This window comes from Cucumis sativus, chromosome 4, assembly GCF_000004075.3.
Source record: "Cucumis sativus cultivar 9930 chromosome 4, Cucumber_9930_V3, whole genome shotgun sequence".
NCBI lineage: Eukaryota > Viridiplantae > Streptophyta > Magnoliopsida > Cucurbitales > Cucurbitaceae > Cucumis > Cucumis sativus.
The window spans coordinates 15,155,185-15,170,874 of record NC_026658.2 but is presented as its reverse complement, the minus strand read 5'-3'; the positions used below and the strand labels follow the sequence as shown (position 1 = coordinate 15,170,874).

Below are 15,690 nucleotides of genomic sequence, written 5' to 3'. Positions count from 1 at the left end.
GTCCTCTCTATTCTGTTAATTTCAAAACTAACAAGGATGCGGTTTTCGAGGTGTACAAAAAAAATTATTTGTCCATATATTAACTATTAACGATAAGGTTGTTTTAGAGTGAAGTATTAAATCTTTCAACTTTATTTTAAAAGTCCGACAAGCAAAGTTTATAATTTATATTTGATTCCAAATTGGTATTTTGAATTGTTTAGACAAATAAAGAGTTGAAGGATATATTTTCAAAATAAAATAGGAAGTAAAAAGTTAAAACAATTATTTTCATTATATTATATTATATAGCCCATATGATATAATGAGTAGCTTCTTTTATAATATTTAATTTCAATTATGTATGAAATAATTTAGGCAAAATTTTAAAATGAGTTATTGTTATTGAATAAAATAAAGAGAGAAAAAAAAAGAATAATTGGAGAGGGCAATGGGTGACGTGTCATCCAACCTTATCCACTGCCCCACTTTCTCTCTTTCCCTCTTATCCACTGACACGTGTCATCCCTCTTTATAATTATTTTCCTTCCTCAACTTAAAACAATTTCTTTTCCAACCTTTACTGCTTTTTCTTTCTTTCTTTCTCTCTTTTTTCCCTCTAAAAGGAAGCAGATAAATTCGAACATTATTCTTAATAGTAAAATCTAAATTAGAATATTCATTTTCCCCCAATTTTACAAGTTTCCATCAATTCAAATACCACATCAATCTAAAACATTACCTTTTTCCCAACTCCCGATAACTTATTTCACATTTCTAATTCTTTTAATTCTATTCAATCAATTTTAATTGTAGTTTTAAAATTGTCAAATACATCATCATTTACTAAATTAATAATTAGAATAATTTTTCTAATATGATTTCAAAGTTTAATTAATAAAATTAAAGTTCCATACAATGTTTGTATTATCATTCGTTTAAATTTTAATTAATACAATATTTGAAAAACAATGGAGTGAATCAAATCTTTAAATTAATTAGATAATACCAATGGTTAAGCTATATTGGTCCTATAAATCACACCTAGTTTGATGGAGTACTCCAATTTAAATTTTTATTGATTGTCATGTACTTTTATTTAGTTACCATGGTTGAATTTATATGTATTTGTTAGTTGGATTACATGTACTTACTATCTATTTTTCTAATTTGATAACGTTATAGAACTTTGAGATTATTACAAATATAAGGAAAGAGCATCCAAAATTTTAACTTTGGCTTGATATGTTCCTAACTTTTTTTAAAAATAAATTTTATATCTAATTATAATAATAAACTATTTTTAAAAATAGTAAAATAAATTAAGATATTTAGTTGGTAATATTTTGTATTCATTCCTTATTTTTTTTCTTCTGTCATTATGTAAAAAACTGAAAATGTAATAAATAAATAAATGGAATTTAATGAACTTGCCCAAATAATAAAAAAGAAAAAAGTTTAGATAAAAACGAAATATTCAGAATTTTTAGGAATATAGAAAAGATTTATTATTTGATAGATAAAAGGAAAAAACGTATATTCTAATCTTCGTGTAACTAAGAAGATTAGAATGGGAAATAAGAAGGAAGTAGTCCGAAAGAAGCAACAAACAGAGTATGTAAATCCAAATCATCTTTCCACCTGTTCCATGACTGCGGTCTGCTTCAAAATTCCAACCCTAAAAATTTATCTTTCGAGAGGAAGAAAAACTGTAAACTAACTGCTTCCTTAATGCCTCTACAAAAGGCAATTCTAGCAATACGAGCAAAAACCACAACACAGTCTTTAGCTTGAAAAACCCCTTTCAACTTCGTCTTCTTCTTTCCTTGCATGCCAGTTTTTTCTCCCATTTCTTTTGTGGGTTTTTCGTTTTGGGCTCTCTGTTTTAGCCATGGCGGCTAAGAAACTCTGTGAGTCCTTTTCCAAGAGCCTGATCGACGATGTCCAGAAATGGGGTTGTATGAAACAAACTGGGGTTAGCTTGAGATACATGATGGAGTTTGGCTCCAAGCCCACTGCTAAGAATTTGCTCATTTCTGCTCAGTTTCTTCATAAGGAGCTTCCAATTCGGATTGCTAGGAGAGCGATTGAGCTCGAGAATCTTCCTTATGGTCTCTCTGTTAAACCTGCTGTTTTGAAGGTCTTTTTTTCATCCTTCTCTTGCCTTTTTTTTTTTTTTTTTTTGTCTTATATCTGCTTTGCATTTAGTTGAACTGGTTGTGGTTCTTTCTGAATTCTCGAATTTATGAGGATTTTTTTACTGAGCATCTTCCTAATCCCTCTCCGTTTAACCTACTGTTTGAAAGGTCTTTTTTCACCTTCTTCTTGGGTTTTCTCACCTACATCTGCTTTGCATTTAGCTGAATTGGTTGTGGGTTCTTACCGAAATCTCGAATTTATGAGGATTTTCTAACTCTGAGCAATTGGGAGTATATTAATTGATTAATGTAGTGTTTTTGTTTCTGGCTGAGTGGGTTTCATTTCTCTCTTCACTGGCTTTCGATTTTGGTTTCTAATAATCACTTCTTGTGCATTTTTCTGAAAAATTTTTGGACCCTTTTTTGTGTTGCTAATTTGCTTGTTTGTTTGAGGTTTTCAATATCTGATGCCAATATCTTATCCTGCTTCAGTTAATTGTACAATGAATCATTCAGGGCAGGGCATTTGGGTCTATTCTGTACAATTATTTAATTCTCTATCTGTTGCTGTTGTAGGATTCCATTTTGATCAAGTTTTTCTTTAGTCCTGGTTAACTGTTCTTAGCTACTGCTTGCTTTTTTATTGCTTTTAGCTTTTAAGAGCTTGAATCTTTGTTGTTGAGACATGTTTTGCCTAGAAAAGTACATGCATTATCAAATGCTTATCTTTTGGGGGTTGTTTAGGAACTTTCTTCAAAATAGTTTTTTCTTTTATTAATAATAAATTTTCTAGGAAAACATTGAGGCAATTGTTTCGAAAAGTTGTTCTAAAGTTTGTCTATGTTTGTAAACAATGAGCTTATTGTTCGTCCCAAAATCACATTCTTGTGAATAGTGGTTTCGACGTACAAAGTAATGTGAACACGTGTAAGTTCTTTAATCACAATCTTTAATCAGTAGCCCATTAGTTTTCTATTTTGAGTTTCAATGTGTATGAAATGGCAGATTTCTGTATATTATATTTTCGGTACAATCTTTTTGCTGGTTTTACTTTTTGAAGCTGTGTTTCAGTTTTTCAGGGACACGCATTTACTCTTTCTCTAAATGTTTCCTTAGGTTCGCGATTGGTATTTGGATTCTTTCCGTGACCTTCGGTCCTTCCCTGAGATAAAGAATTCAGATGATGAAAAGGAGTTTACACAAATGATAAAGGCAATTAAGGTGAGACACAACAACGTGGTTCCAACAATGGCTTTAGGTGTTCAACAGCTTAAGAAAGGCCTACGTCTAAATAATGTTGGTTATCAAAATCTTCATGAGATTCATCAGTTTTTGGATCGCTTCTACATGTCAAGAATTGGAATTCGCATGCTCATTGGTTAGTCTAATTTTAATTTCCTTAGTCAGAAGTCCCAAGTCCCATTTTTTCTGCCTTCCCTACTTCCATCTCTATTTGTCTATATAATTTAAAGTTCTCTTTGAGGGCAGGAGGGGAATATCAAAATCTAAGTCATGCCATTATTTTGTGATTTCTCGAGCCTTAACATTTGGTTTGTGAAATCTGTTTGTTACTCAGGACAGCATGTGGAATTACACAATCCCAATCCCCCTCCTGACTGTGTAGGATATATACACACAAAAATGTCTCCTGTGAAGGTTGCGGAGAGTGCCAGTGAGGATGCTCGTGCAATCTGTTTACGTGAGTATGGCAGTGCCCCCAATATCAAAATCTATGGAGATCCAAGTTTTACATTTCCGTAAGCCCTTAATTTTGACTCCACTCCCATGTTTCAATCTTGTAAACCTTATTCTTTCTGCTCTGAGTGTTTCTGCTACTTTTTACCAATATGGTTATTTCTGGGCTTAGATTTTGAGGCAATTGATCTCTGTTCTGTTCTTAACTTATATGTTTTTTTTTTTGTATTTTTATAGTTACGTTCCAACACATTTGCATCTTATGGTTTTTGAGTTGGTGAAGAACTCATTACGTGCCGTTCAAGAGCGCTTTATGGATTCTGATAAAGTTGCTCCTCCAGTGAGAATCATAGTTGCTGATGGAATTGAGGATGTCACTATTAAGGTATTATTCTTTCCAATGTTAAGCAACTTCATTCTCAATGTAGTCTCAAAATAACTTTGGATATGATTCACTTGTAGGTATCAGACGAAGGTGGCGGCATACCTCGAAGCGGCCTTCCCAAAATTTTCACTTACCTCTACACCACTGCCAAAAACCCTCTGGATGAACATCCAGATCTGGGAACAGCAGATTTGGTGACAATGGCTGGATATGGTTATGGGCTTCCTATAAGTCGTTTGTATGCTCGTTATTTTGGTGGGGATCTGCAAGTCATCTCCATGGAAGGATATGGTAAGTAGTTCTTGCCGTTTTAATTTTCACAGTTCTGTTTCTTGTACATGGCTATTTCGTTGCTCGCAAAATCAACCCTTTGCCTATTTCGTCCCTTCTGACTGACTATTCATACAACTAGAGAAACAAAGAAAATTTTCAAATTCCCTTCCTATCTATTCCTCTAGAAACTGAAATCATGTCCAGTTCTCGAATTGATATGAATGATGGTCACTCGTTCTACGTAGTTGTAGTCGGGTGGAGTGTTTTATTTACCTTCAGCTTCTAAATTCCATGAATTGCAGTTCGATAGGAAGTATGTTTGTGTCTATAACAATAGTGATTGTTTAGTTGAATTTCTTGATCTGTCTGAGTTTTGAAATGTTCATTTAACCGTCATCTTGCTTCTCCTTATGAACACAGGAACAGATGCCTATCTTCACCTGTCTCGTCTTGGGGATTCACAAGAGCCTCTGCCATGAGTAAAGGAAGAACCCCATAGGGAAATGTGGTATTGAAATTGATCCAATTGTAATAACTTGGAATTTAGCCCTTCCCCCTTTGTATATTCTGCCTTTTGCATGGAGCAAAAATGCATTTTCTCACTACCATTTATTCTACCACTGGGTTAACTTTAACCATTTCATTAGAAGTTTTTTTCCTCCCTCCCATAAAAGAGAAGTTGCTTGTTTAAAAAAATAAATAAATTGAAAATTGAAATACCATTGAAAGACTAAAAACAGGCATAATTTATGGTATGTTTGCTGACATTCCAGTTCAAACACTGTTTTGGGGAGAAAAAGAAAATCAGTGAAAAAAACCTATTATATTATACCATTTTTTTCAGTCTTTTAAAACCCAAAATTGTAGAATTCTACCTTCCGGCAATTTCTGTCATTTATGGTTGCAATAATTCTCCAAGAAAAAATATATGTTTTAAATATAAAAGTATAAATTTAATTCTTTGTACATAAATCCGGAACATCACCACTTGAAGGCCATCAGCCATATGTTCCTTAACTCCATAATAGTTCCACTTCCACCCAGAGGCTGAAGGACTGGATTTCTAATTTAATATTTGCCATCTTTCTTTTTTTAAAAGCTTGGATTTAATTTTTTGACTTCTTCGCAATATACCAAAATTTTCTAAATTTATTTGAATTAGAACACTATTTTTAGTCTTTCACACTTTTTCAACATAAACACAAATATAGTAGTTTATCTCCAACTATGTATTGTTTGACTTAAATAGACGTGTTTATTGTTGTACTTTGTATTATCTTAAATTTAATATTGAACTCTTGAACCTAGGTAATTATATAAATTATTTTGATGATATAAGCTTAATTCTTAAATCTGAATCTCCAATTTTAACACTTTTAAAACGTTAAAAGTTTAATTATTTCTATCAAAATGTTTGAGAGTGTAATTACCAAATTCATTATATTGTAGAAGTTATTTTGCAATTTACCCTTACTGTTATCTTTTATAAATATACGAAACCTTGTCCGCCCGGCGCCTTTACTGATGAGTTAAACCAATGAACTCAAACCTTTTTGTTTTAAAATATTTGAAAAACATGACATAATGGCTTACGATGACATTCAACTTTCCGCCTCAACTAAATGGAGATTTTCTACACACTTCCAAACACTAAACAACTCAATCTCTATTACACTTAACAAATCAAAAACACTTTTCCCTCTTCCTACCCAATTCCTAATTCCTATATATAAATGAACCACCTCTTTAGCTTCCTAACTCAGCTTTTTGTAATATCATTGTTGTTAGAGAGAGGGTAGTAACATTTTTGGCGATGGGGGAAGAAGTGGAACTGTTTGGTGGATGGATGAGTCCATTTAGCCGGAGAGTGGAGTTGGGTTTGAAACTCAAAGGCATTGATTATAAATATCATGAAGAAGATTTGAAGAACAAAAGTGATTTCCTTTTGACTTACAACCCAATTTACAAGAAAGTCCCTGTTTTTCTTCACAACGGAAACCCCATTTCAGAGTCACTTATAATTCTTGAGTACATCGATCAAGTTTGGAACTCACTTTATCCTTTCTTTCCTCAACAAAATCCCTACGAAACAGCTCAAGCAAGATTCTGGGCTAAGTACATAGATGACAAGGTATGTAAGTAATGTTTGTGTACATTTGTTTATTTTGTTGATCACTGCTTGCTTTAACGGTATCAATGTGTTTATAATATATATAATTTCAATTCATGATATAGGTTTTGGCTGCTACACTGAAGGCTGCAAAAAGCAGCAAAAGAGAAGAGAAAGAGAAGGGTTTGGAAGAAACAGAGGAGACATTAAAACCACTTGAGAAAGAGCTTCAAAACAAGAAGTTTTTTGGAGGAAATCAAATTGGATTTGTGGACATTGTTGGAACTGTAATTGCATATTGGATCCCAGCCATTGAGGAAGGTTTTGGATCTGAGCTGTTGACAAGTAAAAAGTTTCCAAAGTTAACCAAATGGAGTGAAGAGATTGTAAAGAACAGTGTGGTCAAACAGGTTTTGCCTCCAAAATCTGTCCTTGTGGCCTACCTGCAAGTTGTTTTAACGGCCAACTAGAAGATTTGTTGCTTTCTTTTGTATCTTCAATAGACCACCTTGGTTATGTAATAAAATAAATCTCTGACCTTTTGGTAAAGGTTGAGAATGTACTCTTACTCTATATTTTACTCCTTTCCAACCATCCTTTTTATAATCATCCTAATCTATTTTCAAATACATCAAACAAATCAAAATATTTACAAATAGTATTTTCTGAATGAGAACTTTTCGATAAAGATAATTTTGTTCATGTCATTTTGAGTTATATTTAAAATGGAATTAGAAGAAAATAATGGTATTTCACCCATATAATAGTCTAAGTTCAGCTACTTTTATTAACAACTTGAACTTTAACGAAGACAACTCCTCACATGTTTAAGTTCATAACTTTATCAAATCATTAAATAAAAAATCACAGCACTCCTTCAAGCATGATTCACTTTGTTGGTTAGAAACTTTTTAATATATCTTGAGTCACACTCCTCTTCATGCAAACCACCAAATCTCTAATGAAATAGTTGTCAAAATTCTCTTTTTTAATTTAATTTTTTAACTATGTGATTGAATTAGAAAAAAGAGCAATATTTAAAATGTTGTTTTCATGCATCACGCTCAATTACACAAAAGAAAAAAAAAAGTGTATAACTTTCTTTTAACCATAACAATATTATTTGAGTATACCACAAAATGCACTTATCTTTATGCATCTCACTCTCACTCTCATTATATAAAAAATAAAAAAATAAAATATATATATAAAAAGAAAAAAAGAGTTCTCTCATCGCTTATATATAAGAAAAATTATGTTGTAAAAAGAAATTTTAAAGTAGCAAAATTTAATTAGTTTAGACAAAGCATTAGTGATGGAGAAAATTGAAGAGCAAGCAATAAATGGCATACGCAGCAGCTTACGACACCCTTTAGCCTCTGCCCCAAGAAATTCAAACAAACGAAGGTTGACCTTTCTTAGCTTTCATTCCTCTATTTATATTAATCTAAATTAAACCACACACCCTTTTCCCATACAAACAGTGTCTCAATCAATTTGGGATATGGCATAACAAGTTCAAGTCTTGGGCTTTCTTGGTATAGTCGTTTTGGTTGCAAGAGTGGAGCTACCTCTCATATTCAACCATGCATACCCCATATGATCTAGAGCTTAGATCGAATCCCTTATTCACATCTAAGTGATTTAAGAATAGTCTAAACATTTATGTTGTAAAAATCGTGTATTAGGAATTTCCAAAAAAGTTATATATTAGTTTATGTTAGTTTTGTTGTTGATCTTTTGCAAGAAAATTTGAAACGTATGAATGTTGTTGACCATGAATAGTCAAAGACAAAATAATAATGAGAGCTTTTTGTGAAAACAATGAGAGAGATGGTTGGATTAAAAATTGTCTGAACAAAATGAGTTTGGGTAATTATAATTGAAGTAGAGTCAATTCGGTCTTTTTACAATGAATTATGGTTTTTATGAGGGAGATTATTTAAGTCTTGTTGTTGGGTTGTTTTAAGAGTATTAAGATGAATTGAGTTTTGGACTCGTGTACTTCTTCAAGTTTACCCAAAAGAGCTTCTTGAATCTTGTAGTTCAAGTATCGAATTGCATGTCAAGAACAATTCAAGTGGAATTGATCAACAACGTAACTTATTTTGTGGAGTGTTCTAATCCTTGGATAATTAAGGAATCTCTTCTTATTTAAAAATATTTGATCTCTCAAGTTAATTCGTATCTAACTCAATCCATCTCATTAGGGTTCTTAATTTCAATTACTAGAGACTACATATCTCACACCCTAAGTCTCTAGTACCATTTATTTTATAAATTGTGAAAGCATATTTAAAATAGTGTACTCTTTCTAAAAGTAGGAGTCTAATTGTTTTGCTTAAACCACTTGCTCGCTCTGATATTATGTTAATTAACGATTCATTTAAAAACTTAAATCGATAGGTGAAGATAAAATTAATAATATATCATCTATCAAATACGACAAACATGGGTAAATTAATACACAACCCTATTGTATCTCAACCATCCTAGGAAAGAGCTCTTAGTCTTTGGTTAGGTTTTGAGCAAAGTGTATATATATATGGATGACAAGACGTGATAAATGCAAAATTAATATCAATCAAGACCATCTAGTGATTAAAATAATCATATTCATTTATACAATTTAATAGTTCATATCTTTGAATTTGGTTGGGTTTTAGGGTGGATTAATAGTTAGAATAAACTTTTTAGTTTTGGTGGTAGAGATAATATCACATTTCTATTTGTAATTTGAGAATTTACGAATTTTAAATGACAAGACGTGATAAATGCAAAATTAATATCAATCAAGACCATCTAGTGATTAAAATAATCATATTCATTTATTCAATTTAATAGTTCATATCTTTGAATTTGGTTGGGTTTTAGGGTGGATTAATAGTTAGAATAAACTTTTTAGTTTTGGTGGTAGAGATAATATCACATTTCTATTTGTAATTTGAGAATTTACGAATTTTAAATGAACCGTGTCACTGTCTCCATAAAAAAAATTGCATATAAAAAAAAATAACTCATGATACTATAACAAATATAACAATTAGACATACGAGTATAATTAGATAACAAGTATAGATCCTATTATCATAATTTTTTTTGCTATTTTTGCAAACACCCTTCGATAAAAGTTGTCTATATTAATAAATTCTTAAAATTTTCCCTTTCAATTACATTTCAAACATTAAATTTTAAATACACGTTTTTCCTTCCAAACCAAAAAATATAGACATATTTTCAAATTGGTTGAATTGAACTTTTTTATTATTATTTTTATTGAGAATGCTTAACAAAGAAACTCAACTTTATTTCTTTCCAAACATTTAAAAGGAAGATTTTTAAAAATAACAAACTATTTACGATTAATAGCAAAAGTTTATATACTTCTACCCATTTCAACTATACCATAAGTGAAATTTTAAAAACACCCCAAAGCTTGGTTCAAACCCAAGTCCATTAATCTCGATTACTTGAACTATCATTACATATCAATAATAGAAACTCAATGATAGATAATAATAAAAGTCTATCATTATCTATCATTAATAGTTATTTATCACTATCTATCCTAAATATTTATTAATAGACAATGAATCTATCGTTTATGGATGTTGATAAAAATCTATCATAAAAATTGATAAATGTCTATCTATAATAGAAATTGGTAGAGTTTATTAATAAAGACGGGTGTATGAGTAAGTAATACACAAACTACATAAACAAAAAATTGAGAAGTGTTAGACAACTAATTCACAACTAATTCTTCAATTAATCTAAGGAGAATAAAGATGGAAATGGACTCTTTAAGGAAGAAGATGAAGAGTATAGTGACCATAACTCTATGAGTAATGAGGAATGAGATACATTATATTATAATAATATATACCTAGATCTAACTGTTCAGTAATAGAAGAAAAGAAACAAAGGAGGAGGAAGATGAAGATAAGAGGAAGCAGATGAGTAAGAAGAAGGTTAAAGATATGAGAATAAATAGAAATGACAGTGTCGGATGGGGTAGAGAATTTGATGTCGAAAAGAAGAAGGGGAAGAAACAGGTGGAGTGTTTTAAAAGATTGATTAATGCTCTTGAGGATGCTAAGATGGAGCTGAGAAGAAGAAAGCAGAGAAAGAAGAAGGGTCGGCGATGAGAAAGCGCGAGGATGAATTGGCGATTGATCAAACCTCGAAAATGGAGGGTATATTCGGTATTATAAAAAAAAGTATTACATAATGCCTTACGACAACATTCAACCATCCACCTCAAGAAAATTGAGACTAAACAACTCACTCTCTTACACGAATCCAAACACACTTTTCCCTTCTCTTCCTACCCATTTCCTAATTCCTCTATATAAATACTTCCTCTCATATTCCAAATTATTCACAATAAAGACTCAGCTTTTGTGTATTATCATTCTTGTTATTAAAAACAATCAGACAGAGATTAGCAATATCTATGGCGATGGGGGAAGAAGTGGAATTGTTTGGTGGATGGATGAGTCCATTTAGCCGGAGAGTGGAGTTGGGTTTGAAACTCAAAGGCATTGATTATAAATATCATGAAGAAGATTTGAAGAACAAAAGTGATTTCCTTTTGACTTACAACCCAATTTACAAGAAAGTCCCTGTTTTTCTTCACAACGGAAACCCCATCTCAGAGTCACTTATAATTCTTGAGTACATCGATCAAGTTTGGAACTCACTTTATCCTTTCTTTCCTCAACAAAATCCCTACGAAACAGCTCAAGCAAGATTCTGGGCTAATTATATAGATGACAAGGTATGTAAGTAAATTTGTTTATTTTATTGATCACTGCTTACTTTAACGGTATCAATGTGTTCATAATATATATAATTTCAATTCATGATATAGGTTTTGGCTGCTACACTGAAGGCTGCAAAAAGCAGCAAAAGAGAAGAGAGAGAGAAGGGTTTGGAAGAAACAGAGGAGACATTAAAACCACTTGAGAAAGAGCTTCAAAACAAGAAGTTCTTTGGAGGAAATAAAATTGGAATTGTGGACATTGTTGGAACTGTAATTGCATATTGGATCCCAGCCATTGAAGAAGCTTTTGGATTTGAGCTGTTAACAACAAAAAAGTTTCCAAAGTTAACCAAATGGAGTGAAGAGATTGTAAACAACAGTGTGGTCAAACAGGTTTTGCCTCCAAAATCTAAACTTGTGGCCTACTTCGAGTTGCAAGTTGTTTCAATAACCAACTAGACAATTTGTTGCTTTCTTTTGTATCTTCAATAGACCACCTGCGTTATGTAACAAAATAAATCTCTAACCTTTTGGTAAGGTCGAGAATGTACTCTAATATTACCTATATATTTTGCTCCTTCCCAGCCATCATTTTCTTGATGGCTATTTTCAAATACATAGAATAAATCAAAATATTTACAATTAGTGTTTACTAGATGAAAACATTTGGAGAATAATCATTTTGATTAGGTCATTTTGAGGCAGTTTAGGAGAAGGATTAAGTTATGAGGCAAAATGCTTGTAATAAATATCCTTGGGCTATAGAAAAAGTTGGAATATGATAATATGTATTTAGAAAAGATTTACCTAGGTAGTGTTATGAAAATTATTTTTATTAGTTTTTTAAAATTGACACTTGCAAAAATAACAAAATAAGTTTTAGTAATTAAGTCCATAGTGCACACACTTTATTATTTGCAAAAATTATAAAAACGAAGCTCAGTCCACAAATTAAAAGGTAAAATGTCACAACTGCCCTCGTTACTAATATACCTTTGATACACCTTGTACATGTCTGATACACCTAATACACCCCTTAATACACCTGATACTTCTTGATACACCTAATACATTTGATTCATACACTTGATGCACTTGATAATCTTTGATACATTCGATACCTTTTTATACACACCTGAAACATTACTAATATATGTTTGATACACCAGCAGATAGTCTGCAAATACATTTAGTATTATTCACTTATACAATTGATTGATTAAATGCACTTGATATACTTGAAGCTCTACTTATACACTTGATATATTATTGATTTACACTTGTAAACTTGATTCATATACTTGATAATGATTCACTTTGGTGATATGTTTTAACAGTATATTGTTGATACACTTGATAATGATACACTGAGTTACATCATTTATATACTTAATAATACTCTAATGAACTGCATAAATTTGAAAAAACGAAAATCATGTAGTAAATATATCAACCAACTAATACGTATAATATAAGTATATCACAACACTGATATACGACACTGAGACAAAATAAAACAAAAAAAATTAATGTAAAAATATAAAAGAAAATCATTTGGAATTAGATTTAACTCAAAATAAACATGAAATAAAGTAAAAAAAAAAAAAAAAAAAAAAGAATCACAAATGAAGTTAAATTACTCTGATCAACAACCACTATATAATATTTTATATTGAAATTATTGTACTATTGATATTTTAAAATTAAGATTAAGACAGAAAAATAAATAATGTTTCTAGTATAAAAATAAACAAATAATTAGGATCTTAAAAAGTTGAAGAATAAATAAATAATGAGTAGGACATTAATAAGTTATTGAAGAACAGTTTTGGAATAATAACAAATTTAAGATGGAGAAGTGAAATTTTTTGTCATATTTGCAAAATTTTAAAATAATGTGTTATAATTGCTATATCATATTCTTAAAATATTATCCTATGCAATTTTCTTTTTTAAAATTCGTATTCTAAATTTAATACACAAATTTTGTATATTTGTTTTAGGAAGTTTTTTTAAAATAGTAGATTTTACAAAATATTTACCACTTATAGCAAATTCTATTGCTCATTGATATGTTATAGTGATAGAATCCAAAATTTTGTAATAGCTTGTAAATATTTTAATTTATTTTGCTATTTTAAAAAATGTCCCTTTAATTTACCAATTTGTCATATTTTTGTAAAACAATTTTCATTAGTTTTATGTCAACTTTCAATGTTTTTTATGCAAACGTTTCGTACCAATAAATTATTATTATTTTTAATTTGTATTCTAACTCTAATTTACCAAATCGGATCATAGTCCTTGTAAAACAATTTTTAGAAATTTCTTCAAAGACGACATCCATTTTCAACCCTTTTTAACGTTGGATTGCGAATAAATTGTACTTTTATTTTTTAATTGATATTCTAAAAGCAATACACAAATTGTATAAATTTAACCATTGATTTAAACCAATAACTGGCAACATAATTTTCATTCAAACGAAATAATATACAAATAACAAAATAGTTTATAGAAAGAGAGTTATAAACTGAACTAAATTAGATAGAACACGATATAGGTAATAAAAAGTGCATTTAAAAATGAAGGGTGGAAGCAGGTTTGCATAAAAAGAATTATTCCTCCTATAACCCAGTGTAAAAAATAGGAAGATGCCTAGGTGAGATATGATCAACGGTTGGTCTAGAGTAATTTGTATTGAGTTAATGTAAGGACCGTGTGGTGCGATGTTTTTGGTTAGTAAGAAAACAAAAGACCGAATGGAAGTAAAAGTTAAGCATTGTAAACAAGGTTTTGTACAAAAAACAATAAATTATTAATTCCCTCAATCACATTAAAGAGAGAAAAAAAAACAAACTATTGTTGTTAAGAAGAGATTTTTCTCATCACTTACACACATCAAAAGAAAAATCATAAAAAGAAAGTTTGAGGTAGCAAAATTTAATTAGTTTACCCAAAGTCTTTGTGATCGAGAAAATTGAAGACCAACCAATACATGGTTTACGTAGCAGCTTACGAAGCCTTTAGCCTCCGCCCCAAGAAATCCAAACAAACAAAGGTTTACGTTTCTTACCATTTATTCCTCTCTATCTGTATTAATTTAAATTAAACCACACACACACCCACTTCCCACATAAACACCGTCTCAAATCTCAATCTCAATCAATCTTAGATATGGCAGAACAAGTACAAGTCTTGGGTTTTTGGGGAAGTCCTTTTAGTCGCAGAGTGGAGCTAGCTCTCAAGCTCAAAGGCGTAGAATACCAATACTTTGAAGAAGATTTGTTTCATAACAAGAGTGATTTGCTTCTCAAATACAACCCTATTCACAAGAAGGTCCCTGTTCTGCTCCACCACGGTCAACCCATTGCTGAGTCTCTTGTGATTCTGGAATACATTGATGATATCTGGAAAGAAAATTATCCCATCTTGCCCCAACATCCCCACCAAAGAGCTCTTGCCAGATTCTGGGCTAAGTTTATTGACGACAAGGTATGCAGAAGTTGTTAAATTTATCATAATTCATCAAAGGGGGGTTTCTTTTTCACCTAAAACCTCCCTTCCCTTCTTCATTATTATATCGAATGTATTGTATTTCAACTACTACGGTCTTATTCTATTCAAAATTAGGTCGTGGGTGCAGTAGTGAAGGCTGCTGGAAGCAGAGGAGAAGATAGAGAGAAGGCTATAGAAGAGGCAAGGGAAGCATTAGAAGCACTTGAGAAAGAGATTGAAAAAAACAATGAACTGTTTGGAGGAAATGATATTGGGTTTGTAGACATTGTTGGGACTGTGATTGCTGGTTGGATTCCTGCCTTTGAAGAATGTTTTGGGTTTCAGCTGCTTACAGCTGATAACTTCCCTAACCTAATCAAATGGAGTGATCAGCTTGTTAACCATTCCATTTTCAACCAGATTCTCCCTCCAAAATATGAGATTGTTGCCTGCATGAAAGCTAATTGGAAAATTTGAAAACTAAGGAGGATGATTTAACCAATTTGGTATTGATATTTCATTGGAATGTTTAGATAAGTTCAAGAAGTTAATCAAAATGTCTGTCTGATGATGATGTTGCTGGTGGACATATCATTAAAATAAAAAGGATATTATATTTTTATTATCATTCAAGTAAAGTCATTAGTCATATAATCAATCGTTTGCTTAATTCTACTTTTGTGATTAGATGGGCAAATTGAAGACATGTATACTCATATTTTTCTTTGCTACTCGTTAGACCCTAAATTTATGAAAGTTTTGTTGGGACGACATTTGTGAATTTTTGGTCGAATGGAATCGATCTTCCAACAAGTGCTCACATACCATAATTACAAATCCTAATTAA

At 31.1% G+C, this 15,690-nt stretch overlaps 4 protein-coding genes across 4 annotated transcripts; all 4 read left to right on the top strand.

The window, feature by feature from the left end:
- Positions 1–1,699: 1,699 nt before the first annotated feature.
- Positions 1,700–5,116, top strand: LOC101213546 (pyruvate dehydrogenase (acetyl-transferring) kinase, mitochondrial). The gene is made up of 6 exons (XM_004147858.3): positions 1,700–2,119; positions 3,234–3,495; positions 3,694–3,874; positions 4,050–4,197; positions 4,275–4,488; positions 4,891–5,116. Exons 1-6 carry the CDS (start codon positions 1,871–1,873, stop codon positions 4,947–4,949), a joined length of 1,113 nt encoding a protein of 370 aa, XP_004147906.3. The 5' UTR covers positions 1,700–1,870; the 3' UTR covers positions 4,950–5,116.
- A 755-nt stretch (positions 5,117–5,871) lies between these two features.
- On the top strand, positions 5,872–7,220 carry LOC101219743 (glutathione S-transferase U8). The gene is made up of 2 exons (XM_004147883.3): positions 5,872–6,601; positions 6,706–7,220. Exons 1-2 carry the CDS (start codon positions 6,284–6,286, stop codon positions 7,048–7,050), a joined length of 663 nt encoding a protein of 220 aa, XP_004147931.3. The 5' UTR covers positions 5,872–6,283; the 3' UTR covers positions 7,051–7,220.
- A 3,728-nt stretch (positions 7,221–10,948) lies between these two features.
- On the top strand, positions 10,949–11,997 carry LOC105435370 (probable glutathione S-transferase). Its single transcript, XM_031883828.1, has 2 exons — positions 10,949–11,360; positions 11,454–11,997. Exons 1-2 carry the CDS (start codon positions 11,037–11,039, stop codon positions 11,802–11,804), a joined length of 675 nt encoding a protein of 224 aa, XP_031739688.1. The 5' UTR covers positions 10,949–11,036; the 3' UTR covers positions 11,805–11,997.
- A 2,456-nt stretch (positions 11,998–14,453) lies between these two features.
- On the top strand, positions 14,454–15,614 carry LOC101213782 (probable glutathione S-transferase; the record flags this gene model as incomplete). The annotated part of the gene is made up of 2 exons (XM_004147859.3): positions 14,454–14,840; positions 14,979–15,614. Coding segments are annotated over 2 exons (729 nt in total), but the record flags the coding sequence as incomplete, so codon positions are not given.
- Positions 15,615–15,690: the final 76 nt, after the last annotated feature.

What these genes read in the sequence shown, in the direction of transcription:
- LOC101219743 (XM_004147883.3), top strand. Translation starts at nt 6,284, where the DNA reads ATGGGGGAAGAAGTGGAACTGTTTGGTGGATGGATGAGTCCATTTAGC. An exon ending in CTAAGTACATAGATGACAAG is followed by an intron (nt 6,602 to 6,705) that starts GTATGTAAGTAA and finishes TTCATGATATAG; the next exon opens with GTTTTGGCTGCTACACTGAA.
- LOC101213546 (XM_004147858.3), top strand. Translation starts at nt 1,871, where the DNA reads ATGGCGGCTAAGAAACTCTGTGAGTCCTTTTCCAAGAGCCTGATCGAC. An exon ending in TTAAACCTGCTGTTTTGAAG is followed by an intron (nt 2,120 to 3,233) that starts GTCTTTTTTTCA and finishes ATGTTTCCTTAG; the next exon opens with GTTCGCGATTGGTATTTGGA. An exon ending in CATCTCCATGGAAGGATATG is followed by an intron (nt 4,489 to 4,890) that starts GTAAGTAGTTCT and finishes TTATGAACACAG; the next exon opens with GAACAGATGCCTATCTTCAC.
- LOC105435370 (XM_031883828.1), top strand. Translation starts at nt 11,037, where the DNA reads ATGGCGATGGGGGAAGAAGTGGAATTGTTTGGTGGATGGATGAGTCCA. An exon ending in CTAATTATATAGATGACAAG is followed by an intron (nt 11,361 to 11,453) that starts GTATGTAAGTAA and finishes TTCATGATATAG; the next exon opens with GTTTTGGCTGCTACACTGAA.